The 24,021-nt window shown below is 39.9% G+C and overlaps 2 protein-coding genes across 2 annotated transcripts in view; one reads left to right on the forward strand and one right to left on the reverse strand.

The window, feature by feature from the left end:
• LOC311256503 (solute carrier organic anion transporter family member 1C1-like) overlaps window positions 1–14,648 on the forward strand; it is a 32,884-nt gene extending 18,236 nt beyond the window's left edge. The window contains exons 4-15 of the mRNA XM_084351599.1: window positions 292–424; window positions 1,256–1,359; window positions 1,435–1,581; window positions 2,348–2,446; window positions 3,323–3,571; window positions 4,691–4,855; window positions 6,491–6,686; window positions 7,604–7,769; window positions 8,035–8,207; window positions 11,281–11,345; window positions 12,427–12,544; window positions 12,694–14,648. Of these exons, the coding sequence (XP_084207725.1) occupies window positions 292–424; window positions 1,256–1,359; window positions 1,435–1,581; window positions 2,348–2,446; window positions 3,323–3,571; window positions 4,691–4,855; window positions 6,491–6,686; window positions 7,604–7,769; window positions 8,035–8,207; window positions 11,281–11,345; window positions 12,427–12,544; window positions 12,694–12,931 (1,853 nt within the window). The 3' untranslated portion in view covers window positions 12,932–14,648. The remainder of the gene's footprint in view (window positions 1–291; window positions 425–1,255; window positions 1,360–1,434; window positions 1,582–2,347; window positions 2,447–3,322; window positions 3,572–4,690; window positions 4,856–6,490; window positions 6,687–7,603; window positions 7,770–8,034; window positions 8,208–11,280; window positions 11,346–12,426; window positions 12,545–12,693) is intronic.
• A 53-nt stretch (window positions 14,649–14,701) lies between these two features.
• Window positions 14,702–21,791, reverse strand: dus4l (dihydrouridine synthase 4-like). Its single transcript, XM_084351041.1, has 13 exons — window positions 21,444–21,791; window positions 21,075–21,196; window positions 20,794–20,911; window positions 20,436–20,558; window positions 20,005–20,231; window positions 19,625–19,887; window positions 18,051–18,151; window positions 17,688–17,788; window positions 17,235–17,382; window positions 16,962–17,097; window positions 16,567–16,669; window positions 16,317–16,417; window positions 14,702–16,000 (listed from the first exon to the last, which is right to left on the reverse strand). The coding sequence occupies exons 1-13, from the start codon at window positions 21,533–21,535 to the stop codon at window positions 15,965–15,967; spliced, it is 1,671 nt and encodes a 556-aa protein (XP_084207167.1). The 5' UTR covers window positions 21,536–21,791; the 3' UTR covers window positions 14,702–15,964.
• Window positions 21,792–24,021: the final 2,230 nt, after the last annotated feature.

Below are 24,021 nucleotides of genomic sequence, written 5' to 3' on the forward strand. Positions count from 1 at the left end.
AGATAATGTGTCTCGTGTGAGAACACAACCTCATCTGCCTTTCAAATTAGGGATGTACGCAGCCGTCTAGCTGTCAGTTTTCATCTGATAGTTTTCGCGTGAAAATGCAGTGTAGATGTCATCCCGTATCTACAGCTCACAAATGATAATACACTGACTATAAAGGGGGAAATAACAGCTTTGGATGATTGTTTTCCTAATGTTTTTTTCCTTAGCGTTTGTGTTATTTTCATCTTATTTTGCTGCTTTGTGCTAAATCCCTGATATCTCTGGCTGCCTCCGTCCTCCCAGGTAACCTGTTGGTGATAGCTTTCGTCAGTTACTTTGGGGCCAAGCTCCATCGGCCGAAGATCATCGCAGTGGGCTGTGTGCTGATGTCCATTGGCACCTTCATCATCGCTCTGCCTCACTTCATCATCGGACGGTGAGTAGAAAGAGCCTGTGGGCCTGTTTGTTGTTTGACCTCATCTATAGACTCAGATACTCTGATTTTTTAAATGCATTTTAAAGACATTTTGATTTAACACAAGCAATGCTTAAGTCGATAGCAGCTGCACAAGAGATACAAAGCACATTTGTTGATGACAGCCTTGTTAAAATTAGATTTAAAAAACAGCTTTGGGCTACGACAAAGGGTGAAGCAAAGCTGTTGGTTCCATTTTCATTTCATTCCTTTACAAGCTGTGCCAGTAATTAATGCACCAAATCATATCCACAAAAGGGACTCATTACATTCTGTCACTAACCAATCAGACACAACATAAACACCCAATTCATACAGCATAATGCACAACAAGAAATGCTTTAAAGCGACTGTTCACCCCAAATCAAAAATACATATTTTTCTTCTTACCTCTAGAGTTATTTATCAGTCTAAATTGTTTTTGTGTGAGTTGCAGAGATATCGGACGTAGAGATGTCTGCTTTCTCTTGAATATAATGGAACTAGATGGCACTCAGCGTGTTTTTGATATTTTGATGTCTAGGTATTGTGTTGCAGAGATATCTACTGAGGTTAGCATGCTAACCAGCTAGCCCTGGCCCAACCATGTCCAAAAATCCTACCATTATATACATATACTTCATACTGTATATTTCACGTGCTTCACATAGCAGTGTTGGGTCAGCCTATACCAGATTGTCTTGAGTTGACTGTTGATTCCAGTCACATTCACACATTCATCCTTTAAACTTTATTAAAAGTAAAATTACTGTTTTTATTTTCATCTCTGTTCCATTTGTGTTTTGTATACAGCTATGAATTTGAAACATCAGTGCGATGGGTAGTGAACTCAACGCTGAACCCCTCTCCGTGTGCGATGGGCTCACCAGCAGAACTGTCTGCAGTGCCCCCCACAGGTGAGCATTTACGCACATGCACGCTAGTGATGACAGTTAAAAAAAATGCCTGATAACTTTCATCTCTGCCTCCAGGTTGCGAAGGAGAGTCCAACCTGTCGATGTGGATCTACGTGCTCCTGGGAAATGTCTTGCGGGGGATCGGAGAGACGCCTGTGCAGCCGCTCGGGATCTCTTATATAGACGACTTTGCTACTGAGGAGAACGCTGCGCTCTATGTTGGTAAGAAGGATATCACCCAGTGGTAGATGCACCTTTAAAGTAAACACATGTTAGTTAGTTATACATGTGTCAGTGTATGAGTTCACTCAGCGTTATCCAGTACATACATATTCGCTCAAAGACCTAGAACAATTTTTGGGGTGCCTGATTCTCTCTGTATTTGTTTTGTTTTTCATACCCTATTCTAGCAGTCAGCATCAAGTGCCATACATAATTTGATTCAGGAGAACCTTAATTCTCCTTAACTCATAATTACTTGAGTGGACATGACCATCTTTAAACTTGGCCTACTTTTTTTTATCACAACTATGCATCGATCAAATGCACTTTGCAGTCAAAACAGTTCAAGGGATGATTTCAAGGTAAAAATCCTTTGAGAAAATATACACGTGACACACTTATTGCATGAAACAGCCGTTTAAATTGGGCTGCAGTCCCACATGTAGCAGCAAGCAGCCTCGTTCTTAGCACATTATAGTATCTCACAAAAACACCACGCTCGCTGAAAGCTCTGCCATGTGCAACAGTGGTGTTTTTCTCGGATTGGCAGTAAATCCCTTCAGTGTCCTACAATAGCAGATTATGGGAATTATTAGAAAAGAACATGCTTGCTTAGCAAGTTGTTCCCAAACAAATGAGAGTTTAAAACAGATTGACAACATGAGTAAATCAATCTGTTTGTAAAAACTTGTGGAAAAAATCTCTGTTAAGTACTTAACCGGTATGTGTGCTGTGTGTCCCTTTGGGTGTGTTTGTCGTGTCCCAGGCTGTGTGCAGACCATATCAGTTGTCGGCCCTGTGTTTGGCTACCTACTCGGCTCCCTTTGCGCCAAAATCTATGTGGACATTGGATTTGTAAAAATGGGTGAGTTTAGTATTTTGTGAATTGACAGTCTGGACATATCTGATGCCATTAACCCCTCATTCCAGACAAGAGAGCTCTTGTGAATGTACACAAACACATGAACATGAACATGTGTTTGTTTCTACATCTTCATACAACGTATTGAGACTTACCCATCTTAGAGAGCTCTTGTTGCATAAAACAGCGGTTTGATTTGATTGTTTGTATCATATTTAACTATGAGAGAGTTTAATGTTAGGGACAAGAATAAGTTGGCCAAACCGGTTGTATATTTGGGGATTTCCCACATGTACTCTGGTCTGAATCAAACTTCAGTTTCATAACACGCACATCATGTCATTAAATTGTTGGCCTACAGAGCCAGCCTGTAGCCATCGTAGATTTAAGTAAAACGGGTACTTTTTCTGCCATCAAAGGTCAAAATATCTGCTCTGAAAAAGGCCTTTTCATTGATAAAACTGAGGCATGATATTATCAGTTGTGGCCTCCGGTGGATGTCAAGCAGCATGAATACATCTCACAGACTGAGAACAGGTGTACAGGATTAGAGTCAATTAGCTAATGAACAAGGCACGGGGAGGGAAAGGTAGGACAAAGCTCCGTTAAAGGCTACAATCAAATAGAGTGCTGCAGAGGGAGAACTGAGACAAAGGAAACAGAAAAGTAGCTGAAGGAAGAACTGAAGAGATATTACAGTGTTGGGTGCTTCATAGAGAGAACTTAAAAGTAGTGGAGTGAAATAATTATTTCAGAAAAAGAGAAAACTTTCGAGGAATTTATGAGAAACTGTTGTGATGAAAAGTCGGAGCATGATGTTTCAATCCACCTCCTGAGCTTTAAATGAGCTTTGGTTAATGTGTCACTGTCCCCCCACAGAAACTATCACCATCACCCCGGCAGATGCCCGCTGGGTGGGGGCCTGGTGGCTGGGCTACCTCATAGCCGGGGTCATCACCCTGCTGTCTGCCATCCCATTCTGGTTCCTGCCCCGCTCCCTGCCCATGTCCGGGCCCCGGGGCCCAGAGAAGTGCACACCGGAGCAGACAAGTTTCATTAAAGACTCTCCTCTTCTGAAGCACAAGTATCCTGCAGACGACAATACGACTTTCATAGAGATGGCCAAAGGTAAGGATGGATTCAGTGGATTGAAACAAAAATATATGCCACCACAATGTTTGACAAAATTGCTATAGGTACATCATAATGCTACACAAAGGGACATGTAAGTTGAGATTGTCTTTTAACAAGTCAGACTGGGGGAACAGCAGTCTTCTGACTGTGGAGATTTCTAGTTTAAGGTCTCACATTAAGGTTTGACAAAAATGTTGAGTTCACCTTCCTCCTCATAAAACAATTTCAAAGCCACGTTTTTTAAAAAGAATGATTTTATTAAAACACTCAGTAGAGCACATACCTCTGTCAAGGACAAACGGTCCCCTTTAATTTCATCAAACCTAATCCAATATCAAATAAAACATTACAATCTACAAGATCCAGATTTATTTGGATCCGCATTAAATTGTACTCACTCTTAGATACCAGCCACCTGGATATGACTGACCCATACATTGTTCCTTGAGAAACTAACAAAAATGTTGAAAAACATCTTGGAATGTCAAAGAAAGTGAGAAAAAAATCCAGGATCCGTCCTTTTTTTCGGATCTGCAGCAAAAGTTAATGGGGTCTATTCTGGGCCGAGACCCATCCTTCATCCAAGTTTCATGGATCTCAGTTCAGTAGTGTTTGTGTAATCCTGCTGACATACCAACCCATGAACAACAAAAACAAAACAAACATGGAGGAAAACAAAGCCTTCTTTGCAGAGTTAATTATGCATTGTTTATATTTGTTGGTGCCTCATCGCTGCCTACTGTCAATCAGCAGAATAATGTGTAACCAACAACAGGTTGTGACTCATGTTGCCCACAATACAAGCAGAACAGGGACCAACATGTGTGTTGCTCCATAGCACTCCTAGTGGCCAGAAACTCCACAGGCTACCTTTAAATTTAAAGTCACTATATATTGTAGCCAGGCTAGCGTTTCAATAAACACTGGGGGGCGGCCTACTTTCACAAGCCAACACTCATTCTCTTCCTCCTTCTTCAAGTAGACAGAAATACAGAACCTTAATTTTATTGCAGTGATAAGAGATAGGTAATTAGAGATCCTATTAAATAGAAATATTGCATGTTTAACATTTTTCGGACAGTGTTTTAAAAGCAGATTTGCATCCCTCTACAGACTTTTTTCCAACGCTGCGAACTCTGCTGGGACACCCTGTGTACTTGATCTACCTGTGTGTGACAATCATCCAGCTGAATTCACTCATCGGCATGGTCACCTACAAGCCCAAGTACATCGAGCAGCACTTCAGGCAGTCTGCCTCAAAGGCCAACTTTCTAATGGGTATGCTACATGCAAAGGATTTTCAAAAGCAAAAAAAAAAAAAAGATTAAAAGCTGTGTTTTCACTGTCTACTTTCCTCCCACTGTTGTCTCTTCTCCCATCTGCGTGTACACTGACTCAAATCACAATGCTTAATGCAATACACGGATCCAATTGGCTGAGTAGTGTGTCATAAGTGATTTTCAACGCGTGTAAGTTTCATGGGCCGCTAGTGCTGTAAAAGGCTGCGCCTGTTAAAATTGACAGACTGTGTCAAAATGCAATAATTCTACATAGTTTATCAGTTAAAGGTCTGGGTACCGATAGGATGGTGTCAGGGTCCGGACACGCACAGCGGTCCACCTATTGGTGATCTCGCCGGGGATGGAGGGAGATTGAAGGTTAACAAGGAGGGTGAATTGTGGTCACTTTTGCTACACATTAAAACCTGACAAAGTAACTTTCCTTAAAAAAAACTGAGGAATCTCATTGCCTTAAAATGACCAAGTAAAGTATAGTAATGACTTTAAGTTGTTAAAACGTTTCAGCTCGCACAACGGTTACTAAGCATTTTAGAAAACATAAAGGCCTAAATCGTACACGGTAAATTTAAAAAAGCAAGGAAATTGATTACCTCAGAATAACCAAGTAAAATAGTCTATTAAATTTAAGTTGTACGACTAAACAATTTTAACGACTTTAAATTATTTGTCTACTTTAGAGCGAATTAAAGTCACTCTGTCGGATTTTACTGTGTAGCAAAAATGCACAATTAGGTTTCTAGAAAATTAATTATTTCTACAAATACTGTATATACACATAGGAAATGTACAAGCTGCATATTAAAAAGAATACTTAACCTACATGTACAGTTATAAATTATTTGTGTATGGAAACCTGGACTATCGGGGGAAGCTTTCCCGCTTGCTTCACATTATATAGGAAAAAGAGCGCTAGGATTCGCATAGTCAATTCTAGTTTTCACAACATACACTTTAAAGACGACGCGTTTTAACATATTTATAATTCCAAGCATTTCTTCACCCAGTTAATTTGCGTTGTTGTTTTGCGTTTGCTTGACGAAGCAGAAAAAGCCTGTTGGAGAGGCGGTATTGTTAAAGAAAAGGAGGAGCGGGCTGCTCTAATTCAGCCTACTAACCGCCACAGCTGCAGAGACGGGAGCTTTGTGAATATGAGAAGTGCTTTGCATATGAAATGAAATATCTAATGAAGTTGATAACATAAGATGAAAGTATCTACGTACATGCGGTCTCATCAAGGGAGATGCCTGCACAGACTGGCTGCATATGAAAGAGAATGCATTATCAGTGACCAGAGCTAATGACATGGGTATAGATAAAAGACCAAGTTTTCACATTGATGTTCAATGAAGGTAAAAGAGAAGGAACTAAAATAATAAAAAGCAAGCAGCGCTATATTTTTGATCAAGGGGATTTGGAGTGTGTGTAGTCTTCTTTCTCCTCTGAAAGTGCCTCAGTGGTTTACTTACACGCTTTATTAGCAAGTGTCAGAAAGCTTTGATACTCTATTAAATCTTATTCTCCGTCTTTGTTCAAATCCGTATTAAGCCCTGAAAGCAACATCTAGTTTCAGCTAGTTATGATCCTGTGCTTTGGTGTTTTTTTTATACCATAGGTGTGATCAATATCCCAGCCGTAGCGCTGGGGATGTTTTCTGGAGGTTTACTGATGAAGAGGCTGAAGCTGAACATCATGGGAGCAGCCAGGTTTGCCTTTGGCACGTCTCTGATCGGTTACATCCTGTCACTGCTCTTCTTCACGATGAGCTGCGAGAACGCCAGGGTAGCCGGGGTGACACTTTCATACAACAGGTGAGTCATAGATAATCACACGGTGTTGTCAGATTATATTTAAATTCCGAATTCAGCAGAACAGAGCGCAATTAATGATCCAACGGACATTAAATGCACCTCACGGGTTTCTACTTCTGGAATAGGTATGTCTAAGTCCATCTGGTTCTAATAAAACAAGTAAATGCTACTCAGCTTTCTGACTGCTTCAGTGTGTGACAAAAGGGACAATGTGGACTAGTATCTAGGCAGAACTGGCACAGAATGGGCGTAGGTTTCCATGGGGGCCACACATGAAAGAGCAGTATGAGATCGGCTAACAGAGCAAGCAGCAACATGCAAGCCGCTGTTTGTAACACCGAGGCAACCAGCAGGTGATCACAAGCTTAAACCCAGCCAGAAATAACATAACAGACCAACAAAAAGTCATCCCCTGTGTGTGCCCGATGCACCGCTGAGTCTGAAAACTGAGCTTCAAGTGAAGTGACACTGCTGACAAAACAGATGAAAAGCAGTCAGATGGGTGCAAAGTGCTAATTAACCTGCAGTGAATGTGCTAAAACTGGCACACAAAATCAAAACACAAGCCCTGCTTGTGGTAAATACACATTTTGCCATTAATTAATACTCATTAACTCTGTCCACCCTGGCACCAAACATATTTAAAGATATAATATGTAACATTTCTGCATTAAAATGTCTAAAAATGACTAGACCTTTGTTATCTATTCTGTGGAGTTGTGTACTTACATTATCCCAAGTGTTTCCAGCAATTATATACTGTGGTTTTTAAACGCATGATGTGTAATTATTATATATATATATATATATATATATATATATATATATATATATATATATATATAGACACTATTATACTAACTATAATATAACTAATTATCTAATTGCCTCTCATTTGTGCCTCGTCCTCTTTCCAGTGTAGATACCGTATCTTACGATAAACACTCGCTGTTCGCAGCCTGCAACTCGAACTGTTCCTGTTCAGCGAGCGACTGGGACCCCGTCTGTGGAGAGAACGACGTCACATATGTTTCTCCCTGTCTCGCTGGCTGCACCGGTTCTACTGGCTCAGGAAAAAACACAGTGAGTTGTCCAGCAATAAAAAATGTTACACATGGAAATGAATGCAACAGTCTACAATATGCTCCATTCAGCTTCATGAACTGATAAAATTCTGAATACCTCTGAGTGTTGCAGACGTGTGTATGAGTGTTTGTGTACAGTATTTACAGTGCACTGTATGTATTCCTGCGCATATATATGTGTGTGTGTGTGTGTGTGTGTGTCTATGTCCTGGCATACATGGTCACGTGTGTGCGACTGTGTGTGTGTGTGCATGTCTCTCCAGGTCTTCTCTAACTGTAGCTGTGTCGGTGTGGCCGGTAACTTTACGGCCAGTACAGGTCAGTGCCCTCACACGGACGACTGTGACAGGATGTTCCCGTACTTCCTGGCTCTCTCTGTCATCACTTCCTTTATCATCTCCCTCGGGGGGACACCAGGCTACATGTTTCTCATCAGGTCAGTTTTAAATTTGAAAGTATCTTTTATGAAAAAAAAGGACTTTGAAGTAACTGAATTATCTTTGCTCACACTGCTGCAAGAGGTCATATTAGCTTTAATGCAATAATGTCCGTTATTCATATGTTGTTGTTCTTCCCCTCGACATACTAAATAATTTAACATTTTATTTGCTGATGCAGCTTTAATGTGTGTGTATATGATTTGGACCCTTTGAAGCTGTGTTAGCTGGTGCTGATTTTAGAGGCTCTTTCTCAGTCTGCAAATGTTTTATATTCAGCTTAAAGGTGCACTATGTAGTTTTGGGGAAGAATTGTTTTAACCGGAAGAGAAAGATGTTGTCCTTGTTTAGCAATTGTTATGCCTAAACAAACTGAATAAACAAAGTCTCTTTGTTTTGATGACTGAATACACAAACTGACCGTAAAGGACAACACAATTTCATACTGTTTTACTTTGTTTGTTTGCAGCCTTTCCAGCCTCAAACAGTGTTCTGGGGACTTTATTTTCCTTTGAGAACAGCTTGTTTATTCAGATAGGGGAAAAAAAAAATATTTTTGATATAGTATTATTACCTCATTAAGGTTGTAAATATTACAATTCTGAGTTTGAATTTCTTCTCAAACTACATAGCGCACCGTTAATTTTGTTAGGAGTTGACGCCCTCACAGCTAAAATTACCAGCGCTCTCAGGAGCATATTGCAGTTGTCAGCTACTGTTAGGATATGTGCCCTCTCTACAATATTACCGAGTTAACAAGACATAAGTTTCCACTTTGCAGCTGGTAACTCAGCACTCTCCCTGACCTCATTTGTGAGTATTAGATCAGAGTTTGGCCTTCAAGGCTTGAAGTGATTAAATAATTGGCTATGTCCTAGTAACCAGTACTGTCATATCAAGGATTTAAACCTCCAAAATCATATGACTGGGAAAAGGTTTGTTTGACAGAGCCACTGTTTGTACTTTGACAGACACAAAGACACAGTCATTGCCAATAAAAATAAGTCAGCTATAAATGGCCAAAATCATTGTTTCTGACTGCTTTGAACCGTAAGGGAGCTAAATATAAAAACATCCCATGATTCCTGGAAGTTAGCAGTGAAAATGGATTAAAAGTTAATAAATAGAAAATGTTTTCCATTCACAGTAACTGAATCATTGCAACAAATTATATAAAAACTATCACTGAATTGCACGTCGGCGAAGAACAAAGCCCGACCGATATATGTTTGCTGATATTATCGACAAATATTGGCCTATCATAGATACATCTGTATCAGTGTAAAGGGTGTGCCAATATGAAAACTTTTTTTGAGATTATAATGCAGAAAAAGATGATTGAGACAAGTGTTACCAATTTTGAGAGATCACAGCAAAAAATGTGTGTACATCGGCTGATATATCGAAATCTTTTACTCCTTAATGTCGGTATCTGCATCGGCCCAAACAATCGAGTATTGGTCAGGCTCTACTGAAGAACTCAATAGCCACTGCAAACACTGCTGCACATATGAGTCATTAAAAAAGCAAGCATTCAGTGTTGTTAGCAGCAGGTGTTTTGTGCAAAATCTGTTGATTGTCAAAATGTTTTAATCATGAAGCTGTGTTGAGCTGCTGCAGAAAATGTCCCTCAAAGTGAATCAGTGGTGTTGTTATGACAATTAATGACGGTCAGGATTGAGTGGAAGAGTGAACACCCCCTTCATTAATTAGCTATAATAACTGGTCCCTCTGACACAGAAGAAATGGGTCAGCGCTGTGTCTCTCCCACTCATTTTTCTCAAGACAATTGGTGGTCTCCTGTAATTGCACCAGTAAAGATTCAAGTGAATGAATGTTTTAGCGTACAGTATGTGTATTTATTGTATGTTAGTTGGAACTTATGCTTCAAAAGACTTGAAATATGGATAATCAACAAAAGTAATGGAGGAACATTTTAGCTAACTGGCTATTAAGTTACACTGAATTGAATTGCATTCATTTCTTAAAAATAACCATTGTCAAATAGAAGGGTGATATTAGTAAGTGGAAATCCAATAATTCATGTGACTCATTATTTGGAGCCGCTCTTTCTGGCTTATTAGCCCAATCAGCTCAAGGTTAACCTCACTGGCTGAAGCTGCAAATGCATTTCAAGTCCTCTTGAGTTAAACGGCTCCTGACAGATGAATAAGTAGAGAATGCAGTCATTAGCTAGAGGCTGTAAGGGGCCGTCCACTTGATATAGGCGGTCCTTGTATAGCATGCATAGTCCTGCATAGTACTCCTGCAATCCTGTTTGATGTGCAGGTGGACTCGCGCAATGTTTGACAGAAATGACTGAAAAAAATGACATAATCTTATTTAAAAATACAAATATTGTATGATTTTACCATAGCTATTACAGTGGAATACATGCAGTATACATATAGCCCCCAAACCATGTATTATGAACATTATATAGCTTCTTCTGCATGACAGCTCCCTCTGCTGGCTGACACTCAACCATGCCTTTTACTGGTGAGACCCTCCATAGAGAAAAGATTACATACTTCACCTCCTTTATCCTCTGTGCTGTTCTCCCTAAATCTCTTTCTATATATCTGTTTGTGTTTCTAGCTTTTAATGAGGGAATGTAGAGCAATTAAACCTACACACAAGTGTGCATACACAAAAACACATACACATACATACAGGACCTCCTAAAGCCATATCAGCTGATCCTGTTGGAATGCACTGGCCTCACTGGAATGAAATTGGTTAACTCGCTGTGTCTCTATGTCTCCTCCTTGTACTATCTATGTTGTATCATAAGGAGGCCATGGGTTATAATTGGCTTTAGACAGTGAGAGCATGCATTGTTAAGGCAGAGAAATGCCCGTAGGACTCTAAAAGTATCGTGTCTGGTCTCATCATTTCCCACCAAAACATGTTACATGTGTCCATAACTGTGTCCAACTTATATTTTTTAAGAGCTTCCCTTTTAATTAGAGAAAAAAACTTGAGTTGACTGACCTAGTTTCTGTTTTTTACTGGAGACATGGCTGACATTTTTAAACCATTTCTCAAAATATGCAATTCTTCTTCATGCAGATGCATCAAACCACAGCTGAAATCTTTGGCCTTGGGTTTCCATGCTCTAGCAACACGTACACTTGGTAAGTCTCCCTCAAAAAAGAGCAAAATCTATGTCTCCAAGGTTCCATGTTCCCAAGATCCTATGTTCCCAGGGTCCTAAGTTACCAGAGTCTTATGAACCTAAGGTCCTATGTTCCTGAGGTCCTATGTTCCCAGGGTTCTAGGTTCCCTTATGACCATGCCTCAACGGGTTAGAGCTTTTTTGGCTGCACAAGTGGAACCTGCACAGTATTAAGTAGGCAGTTTTGATGTTGTGGCTGAGCGGTGTATGTTCCCAGGGCCTTATCTTACCAGGTCCCTATGTTCCCAAGGTTCTACGTTCCTGGGTCCTATGTCCCAGAGTCCCATGTTCCCAGGGTACTAACTTCCCATGGTCCTTTTTTCCTAGTGTAGGTTCCCAAGGGCCTATGTTCCCAAGGTCCTAAGCTCCCAGGGTCCTAGGTTCCCAAGAGCCGATGTTCCCAAGATCCTCAGTTCCCAAAGGCCTATGTTCCCAGGATCCTAGGTTCCCAAGCATCTATGCTCCCTGGATCCTCGGTTCCCAAAGGCCTATGTTCCCAGGATCCTAGGTTCCCAAGCTTTTATGCTGCCAGGATCCTAGGTTCCCTGGTTCCATCATTTGCACACATTAAAGGTTCCATTTGTAAGAAAAGTTGACTTTTGAGTCTCATTCCCAACTCATCAATTACTGACACATTGGGATTGTCGGACCCCATCCAAAAGCATGAGTATTTGATGAGTTGGGAATGAGACTGAAAACTAAACTTTTCTTACAAATAGGATGTTTATACAATACTTAAAAAAGTATATTCGAACAAGGCTTCAAAGCAGCCATATAAACCTGACAAAACCAATCGTTAACATTATATTTGATTCTGGGTTAAGATAACCCCAACATCTTTTTCATGTTCAGTATGTGCTATATTGAGTTGGGGAAGACAGGACCTTGGGAACATATGAAGGACTCCCTTCAAAACATAGATCCTCTATCAAGCACTTAGATAGAAACTGTCCTGTCGCTTGAACTACCAGTTACACTCCAAAATGCATGTGTTTGCCAATTATTCAGTCTTTTAACCTCATTTGACTTTGGTCCTACAGCGGGGATCCCTGCACCCATCTACTTTGGAGCAATCATTGACACAACGTGTCTAAAATGGGGTCAGAAGAGGTGTGGAGGCATAGGAGCCTGTCGAATCTACAACACCACTGCATACAGGTAGTATCTTGAATAGTATTCAAGATTCAGTTTCTGACATGGTTGGGTCACATTTTCATTCTCATGTCTCATCTAATGTTTAGTTGAAAGCACCTAATCTTTACCTAATTATATTTTAGGTAGCTAATTATATTTTTTTTACTTCTCAGGATAGCGTACCTAGGTCTGACTCTGAGCCTGCGGACTATGTCCTTCATCATTTGCATCCCGGGCTTCATTCTGCTCAGTCGACAGCTGAAGTCGGAGGAAAGAAACGGCATCCATGGTGCTCTGGCCAACGGCGGCACAGAGCTGGAGGCACTCAGGAAGGAAGAGTTTGTGATCTCTAACTCTGACCAGTCACAACAAACCTCAGACAGCAGCACAGACAGGGAGACACGGCTGTGACAGATCCAGCAGAACTGAAACTCCTTGTCTCCCTCACACAAACACAAACACACACACACAGACGCACACACACCACAGATGAACAAATACCAACCCACATACAGCCACACTATGTACAGCGTGATACTGTACAAACGCACACACACAAATGAGATTTGCAGGGAATCACACGTTGTATCCGATCATCTCATAAAAGCATAAATTCTATATTTGTACTACTGGACCTGTGAACACTTTGTGAATTTGACAGAAATTTGATATAACAGATATTTCTTGAATGTACATGCTGTTTCTTTTCATTATAAAGAAAATATAACAATATTTCCGGTTTAAAGGTGGCACAAGAGATTAGATGGGAAGTGTGACTTGTACAGACTACTAGAAAAACATTATAATTCTGAAAACCAGCGCTTACAAAGCTGCCGCTTTAGATTTTTTTCTTTCTGAGAAGTTTTTCTTCCTGACATCACTGTTCCTGAACAGAAGAGGAGAAGTGGCCTTACAAAACCGGTGGCTCTTAATTTTAAACAAAAAACACGATAATAATTAGGATCATTAGGCCTTCAAAGAGACCGGAAGTGAAGATTTTCATTTTTTAAAACAGAAAAGAGAAACGGGATGTTGTGGAAATATGTGTTTTAACATGTATTTCAGTGCCTATTTGAGGGCTTGGTGGTTGTTGACATATGTGCCTCATTCACTCAACAATTACCTCTAAATCATGTATGTCTCATCAATTTTGTAACGTTTTGAATAAAACGCTATTTCATCTTTCTTTTAAATATCAGACTGAATGTAAGTCCTTAGTCATTTAGAAAAATATTTCATTTCTGAAAACTTTAGTCTCTTACTTTAAGCCCAAAGTCAGGTCTGATTGTATCGTAGTTTGTGTTCTGTGCTTTCTGGACGTGAACTTGTTCCACTGGTATTCATACTTACTAAAAATTATATTTTAGTGAGATTTAATTACCGGTTTGTTTCGTGGAGGCTGCTCTAATTTCAATATGGATGATGTCCAGAAGGGGGCAGTACACAATTCCTGTAGTTTCAACCAGCACCATCCACACTGAATTTTAGTTATTGAAGAGAGAAAAATGTTTTAAATACAAACGACGCACTACACTTTGTTGTGACGCTGATGGTTAGGATCAGAGTGAAGAGCTCTGCCTCCACATCTCAAACCACTGCTACACAGGAAGTGTAAGGTTATGTTGAGGTTTTTTTGTGTCTTTTTGTACGTGCATTAACTCAAACATCATGTTCTACTCTCAGGTCTTTTATTCTGAAACTCAGAACACATTTGTTTGAAATCTGTAAAAGTAATGCCTCGAAGTAAAAAAAAAAAAAATTGACCGGCTACTATATCTCAAGACAATAGTTTAAAAAAATATAATACTTTTGTCTTTGTAAGTGTATAGCGTATTATTATTTTGTAAGACCTCATTGCCCAAATGGATATGAACCATGTTGTCAATTTGCAGTATGTGGTGGCTGTATCGTCTTTTGAATTCAGGTTCAGTTTCAGACACAGGTGAAGTACAGACTCAGAGGAACGCAGCGAGCGGTGTAGAGGAAGGATGTCATTATCTCACTAATGTAAGGCATTTACCTTGCATTGAAGAAATCAGAATGTAAATAATTTTCTTGGATTATTTTTGTAAAATTTCAAAGGATATCTTAAATGTAACACTAAAAATAAAACTTTTAATATCCAATCAAATAATATGTTGGTGTTTTTTTATTTCAAGGTGCTAATCATTCAAAACGAAGCACAGCGTGAACAAATGTCTTTATTAAAGAAAATGTACTACAAATAAAAAGGCACTTCCATCTGATTTCTTACTTCAACAGGAATATCAGAGCACAACTTAAAGGGGAATGTTTGCAATTTTTGACCTGAAACTATCAGTGGCAAAAACCCATCAATCATAAAAAGGGGAACAATAATCTGATGATTACAATGTCAGCTTCTCTTTCACAGTGACAAAGCTCTGTCTGGTTAACGGAAATATAACAATCAATTCAGTCCCTTTTCGTGACACACAGACAACTTAAACCTAACATGGATGCTTAAAACAGACAGTGCAGCTTATATATAACAACAATCTGGATCTTCTGTGGCTCAAAAACATATAAAATGACATATTTTAACCCCCCTTGTTTAGCCCAGATTGAATAACTTAACTAAGCTCATAGGTCTGCATCCAATTATCTAACCCTACAGATATTAATTTTTACTTAGACCCACAATTACATCACATCAGATTTTAAAGGAACTAAGGAGGAAACCAACAGGGAAAAAAGTAAGACCTGGATGATGGAAATCTCCACCTGTTATCATTCACCACTAATAAGGTTAAAAAAAAACAGATTATCTGCTGCAACACAACAAAAATGTGAATATGATTTGTCTTAGTGCATTTGTACATGCAAACTACAGTATATATGGACAGCCATGCAAATACAGAGTGGATTTACATACTGCTGTCAAGCTCAAGGTGGGTGCAGCAGATGTCCCTACTACATACAGTAATATAAAAAGCAAACCATTTGTATCAAAATACATTCATAACTGTTCAAGAGTGCTCTAGCTAACGACAAATCTTGGCCCCTACACCTGGCTAAAAACAAGTGACACAGCACACACCAACACCCATCCTTGTTCCATAAATCTTTAACATTAAGTGGTCTGTGATCAGACCTGGGTCCATTACTGACTGATCGCTCTCCAATTACCGAGCTCAATTAATCTGCCTGATAGTGTGTGCTTGAAAAAGCAATCCACTTAGTCACACTGTTCAGGCAGAAACAGGAAACACAGTATTACTCATTCTATTTAAGCCGGTCTGGTGCCTTCATAAAAATTATCCTCCATGCTTTAAAACCATTAATGATATCAGCATAAGTCTGTGCCTCAGAGGAGCCAATTCTGATTTTGTGACACACGGTGGCATATGAAGGTAAAGCATGTGTTGCGGTGGCTTTCTCGTGATTGCTGTGTAAAGACTTCAACCTTTAGGGATTTTATGATCACTAGTCTTCCTTTTTGCTTCCACTTTCTTGAAGATTCTGAAAAGACAAAAAACAAAAACAAAAATCAGAAGAGAAGGTCAGTTTATATGTTTTGATATTATGTAAGGTTACATAAAAACATCAGGGTTGTAACAAAATCCATTCCATTTATCTACTGTTAATCCAACATCTGTGTGTGACACCCTGAAAAATACAGGATTTGCCCCCCCTAGTATTAAAACCCTGTTTTCAATGTCTCAACAACAAAACATATACCCTGCCTGACATGCTTAGTGTGATTGTCACTCTGAACTGGTTATATTTAGGTAGCAAATGACCCAACAAGCCATTATTCTGCAGTGTTAAGCATCACCTGAAGCTCCTGATGTTCTTTCAACAGTCTGTCATACTCCCTGGCGAGACCGTCCATCTGCTTCTTCATCACATCCGCCTCTGACTGGGAGCTCTTCAGGGCTACAGGGGAAACAAGAACACATCAACGTCCTCACTGTCTTCAGCTATTAAAAGTGACAAGTTCATGCATTAACTTTGCAGAGGTCAGAGTATAAATATAAGACTACCACATGTGTAAATCTAACACCGACATAGACATGGACACGAACCATCTTTTGAGGTCTTCAGTTCTTCTTTTAGTTTCTCCATGTCCTTCCTCAACAGCTCCATGCCCTCCGCAGTAGCCTTATCACCCTTCCCGTCCATCAGAGTCTGAAAAACATCAAATGACATCAGCCCCAAGTACATGAAATACACAGCCCATCTAATGTAAATTAGATGGGCTGATGTCTATTCACATCTAGAGGTGGTTGGTGAGGAGAACCAAACCAAGTGTGAGGGTTTGGCAGACAAGTGTCTCAAACAGATGTATTACAGATGGTGTGTGCCTTTAAAGGAGCAATGCAAAGAGTTTACAGGCTGCCTGTGTTCAACAGCCTGAGTCTGAAGGTACTGTCTCATAGGTTTTGCAGTTGTGGTTCTAACAACAGTAACTTGACCCAACCTGTTTCAGCAGCTCATTGTCCTCCATGTATTTCTTGGCAGTCTGGTTAGCGCCGTCAGCCTGTGTCTGAAGAGCAGCCGTAGTACTCGACAATGTTGCCAGTTGGTTAATCAATGTGACCACTCGTTTCATAACCCTGCAAAAAAACAAAAAAAAAGAGCTGGAGAAATACCTAATGCAAGGAATCGATCTAGACCTGCAACTAACTCATTCTCATTAATTATTCATCTCTTTTTGTCATCATAGTGTCAGTATAAGAGACTGAAGACTCACAGCCAGAGGAAGACAGCGAAGCCAGAGATGTAGAGGTTCCTCTGGGCTCTGAAAAGCTTCATGTGCAGGTGATCAAACATGTTTGGTTGCAGCTTCGCATCTTTGCCAATTTCTTTACCTGAATATTTCCTCACCTCACGCACGGCATCTAATGGAAAAAGATGTCAGCATTTAAAAACTAAAAAGTTACACCATTTCTTCTATGTACCATGTGCATTTAGCTTTCAGTTTTAAACTTTTTTCCACAGTCATATGGTCTGATTCTGTTACAGTATCATATAGTGCAGCAAATCCTCCACCTTCCCCCCAGCTCGGTGTTGCCGTTTTCGAAACGCAACAGTTCACACAATCTCTAGCGGTCAGTGAGCAGGTCACAGCTCTAAATTGGAGTTATTACCTACAGTACCTACAAGCCTGTAAGAAAATACTTGACACACTTGCTGTTTCACTTACCAAGGAAGAGAACAATAAGGATTATGATCATTGTGAGAAACACTCTGTTCCAGAACTGAGCCAGACTGCCCCAGATCCTCAGGTGGAAAATTCTCTGCCACCTGCGACCACACATACAGACAGATCATCACACATCAGTTACAGACAGGTAATGTGACACAGTAATGTTCACTACTCACTCACAACGCAACACGCAATCACAATCTTCTGCAAGAAACTGTCGATCTGTCACAGCAGGGTGCACCCTTTGCTCTATGCAATTGACGTATTGATCATACTACCAGGTTGTAGTTATACAAACCAGACACACACACACACACACACACACACACACACACACACACACATGATTTTGTTATTTACCTCCTGGCTGAGATGAAGGGTATGCAGAGGATGACGAGAATGCCAATCTCCACATAGAGAAAGAGGGCCACAGCAGTCCATTGCAGCGTCATCTCTGGTAAAGGTTACAGTGTGTCAGGTTATACCAGTACAGTTGGGAGGATTGGCTAGCGTGTAGGGCTTTACTTCCTTTGGGACAACAATGCAGCTTCTGTTGACAGAAATGATAACTTAAGCTGATTATTCACTCCGCCCATAGTTCACATACCTTAACGTAAACTCTCAAAGGCTACAGTCAACTCTGTCAAACTCACAAGCAAAATGTGACAACAGAGTGGTTAAATACTCATTACAGGTAAACATCCATAACATAAGCTTACGTTTTTGAAAAGATTTGCCTGTTTTATCTTCTGTCCGTGTTCAAAATCATACATTCAACGCTCCGTGGTCAAACGCTAACATTAATCTAACGTGGGCGATTTAAGAAACAGCTAACTATAAGGTGCGCTAACGCTAGTAAGCTAACTGGCAAAACGTTTTATAATGACAATACAGTCACGTAAAGTGTCTAAATTCATGTCGCAATTCAGGCATAAAGATGCACAACTTACCAGCAGGCCCCTCAAATGCTGAATAAAAGAGAATAACTTCGGTGAACTTTTTTTTACATCAGTCACTGCAAAGTTTGTCTGCTTGCTTCCCTCTTCCGGGTCCAACGTCAGTGGTGCCAGCCAGCTAGCGCGTGTGAAGTACACAACTTCCGGTTTTAATTTCCAAAATAAAACTAGTTAGTTTAAGTTTAATTTTAAACTTGATTTAATATTTTTTTCATTGGCATGCTGCTATAATGTTAGACATTCATATGGGGTCACTCTTTGTTAATTGATTCAGTGCTAACGCTTGTAATTTCATCGTCTATATTGACTTGTGGGCACACTCCCCTCCTTTAAACCATCAAGACACATATCTTGGCTTTACTTTGAAGGCACGATTGCATGTCATTCAAGAGCGCTTCATTAGCAAAACCAAATCTACAAAACTGTTTTTTTAACTCAGTATTTATATTCATTCTGCTGCCAAAATTAACAAGTAATCATTTTATATAAGGACAATAGATATTACACTGCTTTTCAAAAAGCTAAGCAATCAGGAAATTAATAATTTTTCCAGTTTCTGTTGTAGTTTTGTAATTTTTTATACTTTTTTGATTGCGCTCAATGAAAAGATGTACTGTTAGTCGTAATATCCCTCATATTCAATGATTTCAAGAGTAATGCACTTTATAAACCTTTTTTTAATAAAACTGATCAAATTTGTTTGTGATCTTTGTGGTTGCGTAGCTAAAATATGTCCCATGTTACAAGTGGGAAGCAAAAAAAACCCCAAGCCTCAGTATGCACTCCCATGTACCCATTATTTAAGACAGGCATTAATAATGAGAAGATATTCTGTTTAATTAGCTACAATTAAAGATACACGATCATAATAAAGAAGACAAACATCGGCCATATAATCAGTTTCTTTACAGTTTTATTTGGCATAAAAATATAACATGAAAAAAACTAAAAACAATATATCACATTTCAATATTCTCATGTTCCCAGTTCATGCACTGACCCGTATGTGTTTTGGAGGTAATCTATTACAGCTGAGGTACTGGATAGAGAGTTGAACACTTTTCTCTCAGGCTGGGAGCTAACCCTCTCCAGCATGTAGATAAGATGTTGGTGGAGGCAGGTGAATGGAGTGCCCTGCTCTACAGCGATGTCCACCCAGTCCCATATACACTCCAAAGGAGTATCCTCATAGCCGTCGAACATGGCAGGGTTAGCAAGCAACCCCCGCGCAGCCATCACACCTAATGAGCAAATCCAAACAAACAGGAAATTAACAAAGCAATACTGTCATTTATACATCTGTTATAAATCAATACATGTACTTGTTTAAGAGTCAAATGTGCAAGAACCAAACCTACCATCCACCCCGGTAAGCTGGTGAGTGGACTCCACATCTCGGAGGTACTTTATGTCCCCATTGGCAATGACAGGCACGGAGACACTGTCTTTGATTGTCTTTATGGCATCATAATGGACCGGCTGGTGACGTTCTTCTGAGGTACGGCCATGGACTGTTATCCACGACGCACCGGCTGCTTCAGCCTTCTGGCACAGATCTACTGTCCGCCTCAGGTCCTTGTGAATTCTGTAGGTACAGTGAATTTCTTTCATGATTATCATCATCAGGTACTGATCCTCATTTCAACACAGGATGTCATATTAAAGGGATTCTGATGCATGCAAAATGTATTTTTACCAGTTCCAGTATAATGTATAACCCAAACAACACTGGTATAGATATTTCAAAGTGCTCTAGTAAAATGTCAAACTGGTTAAGGTTTCTTTTTACCTTATTTTGATGGATGCTGTGTAGTTTGGATTGTCCACTTGGTTTCTGACAAGTCTGACCATGTCTTTCACAAGTTCGGGCTTGTTGATGAGGCATGCACCATACCCAGCTGACATAGCCCACCTGAAAACACAACAACAAGGATTTGTGAGCATATTCAAGGAGCACAACGTTTCACAGATTTTTCTCTAATAATCCATGACAATCAAGCTTTATTAGCATTTAAAATTTCCATTACAAATGAACAAGTCAAACTGTAAGCTTATGATCCTACAATCAAATTGTGAAATAAAAGAGTAATAAAATGTGCTTGGAGGCCAAAATGTATCAGGGTCTATTGTTAATAGAGTAGTTGCACCTTTGGGGACAGCCACAGTTGAGGTCAACTCCATCTGAGAAAGGTGCTACCACACAGGCTGCATCAGCCAGAGTCTGGGCATCATGGGCAGCAAACTGCACTATCAGGGGCCGGTCATCTGAGAGGGAAAAAGAAAAGCAATTAATCACGATCAAGCTTAAAATTAACAACACATTCATCATATGGCAAGAGTTGACATATTTGTGTAAAGATACTGTGCATTAGAAGTGGTGGTGGTGCAGTGGACAACAGGTGACATGCATGCAATGTAGCATACTCACGCTCATTAGTTGTGAATTCACTGTCTCTGGCTTTCACAGATCGCATGAAGTCAGAGGCAACTATCATTGGTGTGAAGCAGATATCACAGTTGTATTTCCTCACCAAGGACCTAAATGCAAGCCTACGTGGAAAACAGACTTCATTGACTACAGTGCCCGAGGGACATACATGAAAAGGTAGGTGTACCTGCAGTACGTCTAATATTCACTTCAAATGAGCAGAGTACCGGATGAAACACTTGACAACTAAATGCTAAACGCCATATGCATTAAGATTAAGAGTTTTTTCTTTTTGATTTTCACTTGAAGTCCAGTACTGCAAAAATAAACAATGCAATAGCTACCATTATAGAAGCTTATTCGACTTACTTTGAATACCGAACCATTGGGGCACAAATCTTCAGGACCTTTCCCTTTTCAAACATGTCCATGATGCTGGTGTTACCATTAGAAGTCTTCATTCTGCACAAGCAGCACTGTTAGCCGGCTAGCATAACAAGCTAACGAGCGCAGTATCCAAGAGCAGGGTTCCGTCTAAGGACAGGTTCTGTCGGATGACATCTATCTCATTGTTTCACAGACGAGAACACAACTGGATATGTGCCGACAAATCCCACACAGCCACACAGAGATACACAGATATAGCTGTGTTTACTTCGGAACAACATTAAAACTACGACGCCTCAGTCCACCATGCGGGCAGGAAGTGGGCGTGTGTTTGTGACCTCTGAACCCATACGTCACACAGCGCAAAGTGTGTTTTTATTTGTTTATTTATTTTTATTTTTATGTTTTATATCATAAATGTCCATAGTCCAATGTATTTAGCTTAGGCTGTACACGCTAATGTATTTGTTTGTTTTAAAATAGATGTTCACTGTTCTACGTCACGCCAATTCATGCAATGCTGCGTTCAGGTTCTGTTGGGGAAAGGTATTTCTCAATCTGTCAAGCCACTAGAGCACACCATATCATCTAATAAACGTCATCCTTTGGTATTGAGGTAATCCAAAAATAAAGGAACAATCAATACAATCAATATCAGTGTCCTCAAAAGGGGCTTTGTGCATTTAATGTAAGCAGTGACAATGATAAACGATTTGTTTTTACATTGAGCGCAGCAATGGCATTCATCTTCAGTCTTCATTGTGCAGATAACTTTTACATGATAATTATAAAATATGTAAGCAACATATGAATAAAAGACATGATGAGGAATACAAAATAAATATATCTCTTTCGACTACTGTCTCTCTGTGGATTACAATTATTACAACTGTCTGACTTACTAGACACTTTGACTTGCTGGCATGTTCAGGCCAGCTGGAGAAAGTGGGTCACTTCAGTGCTGAACTTTGAAGTATTGGCTCCTTATGTGTTGACTGTGGGGGCCAATTTTTGTTTTGTATTGCAGGTTCCAATTTTGCCCACTGGGTCTTTCCAGCAGCTATAGCCATTGTCCTTTGGGGAAGGCATAGCACTCGATCCATTACCGGCGACGGAAATAAGGTGGGTTGACATTAGACCTGCTGGACGAGTGATGATATGTATGTAAAACTAGAATGGCACTCAGTAGAGCGTCTACCTCTGCCAAGACCCAACAGTCCCCTTTTGTACTCTCATAGATACCAGCTACCTAAATATGCCTGATTTTTTAAAGATCTATGCATTAATCCCTGAGAAAATCTCAAAGAAACACCCCATCTCACAAATGTTAAAGAGATAAATAATTCCTGGATTTGTAACTTCATTTGGATCCACACCAAAGGTAAATGGGGTCCATTCTGGGACAAGACCCATCCTCCATCCACGTTTTGTGGAAATCCATTTGGTAGTTTTTGTGTGATCATGCTTACAAACCTACAGACATGGGTGAAAACATAACCTCCTAAGCAGAGGTAATAAGAAAAAAATGGCACACCATGCTGGCTGTGGTATTTTTGTTTTAATATGTATCAAGACGTCCAACAAACCAACAGACCTTATGCTCTAAAGGAACAGTAGCCTACAAGAAAATCACAGGCATGATTGAACCAAGTTGTGAAAAGATCTCCATCAGTGCAGGGCTAAAGTACCAAAAGGACAGCAAGTCTAAGCTCAAGCTATTTCAGATGAGTTATGAGTAGTGGAAAGACGAGAAGTGACGAGATGGTACAAGAGTTTTCCAGATACTTACTGATCCTCAGCTCTCACCAGGTCAGAACTGTGAATGTTGGAGGTGCCTTCTGAGGAAACACCTATGGCACAGAAATACTCACGAAACACTGAACTAATGGGAGAAGAATTGATGCTGGAGTTTTTTTTCCCACATCCTAAAGCCAATCAGTTGAATAGACTGATCATGGGATCACAGAGAGGGATTATGAGCTAGATGTAACATTAACTTCTTCAGAAAAGCCAAAAGTTCAGAAGAGGCTTTCTGATGTCTGTCACCATAATCATTTACGCTGACAATAAACAGACTTTGATATTGGTTTGTTTTACTTTACCTCAATTATCTCTGATTTCCAGTGTTACCCTTCTTTATAAATCCAAAATTAAAATCTATAATGTTAAAAATGTATCTTGGAGCACAGAATCAACTCTGCTTTAGTTCCCTTTAGTACTTCGCCTCTCTGGCCACAGGAGGGCACTGAAGTAACACAGTTCTAGTCTTTAAAACAGACAGTTCACCCTCGGGCATACTATTATTTTACTACCTGAAAGGATCAGTAACACATCCATCTATCCGGACTGTTTTACTGCGATTTGCTGATATTTGAATATATTAGCTGCACAGTGGGCTTTAGGTTTGTGGCACTCAAAGCATAAAACACATTTTAAAACCATGCCAGGAGCTTCTTCTTTGTGCAGGTATACAAATTAATGAAACATTTATGAATAATTACCTCAGTCTGTTGTCATCTTTCAAAAAAGGCACAAGGAGTGACTCATAAAATACACACCT

The sequence above is a fragment of the Pagrus pagrus genome, assembly GCF_965226575.1.
Source record: "Pagrus pagrus genome assembly, chromosome: 4".
Lineage (NCBI taxonomy): Eukaryota > Metazoa > Chordata > Actinopteri > Spariformes > Sparidae > Pagrus > Pagrus pagrus.

What these genes read in the sequence shown, in the direction of transcription:
- dus4l (XM_084351041.1), bottom strand. Translation starts at nt 21,535, where the DNA reads ATGAAGACTTCTAATGGTAACACCAGCATCATGGACATGTTTGAAAAG. An exon ending in AACTGTGGCTGTCCCCAAAG is followed by an intron (nt 20,559 to 20,793) that starts GTGCAACTACTC and finishes TTGTGTTTTCAG; the next exon opens with GTGGGCTATGTCAGCTGGGT. An exon ending in TTCGCTGTCTTCCTCTGGCT is followed by an intron (nt 17,098 to 17,234) that starts GTGAGTCTTCAG and finishes GTTTTTTTGCAG; the next exon opens with GGTTATGAAACGAGTGGTCA.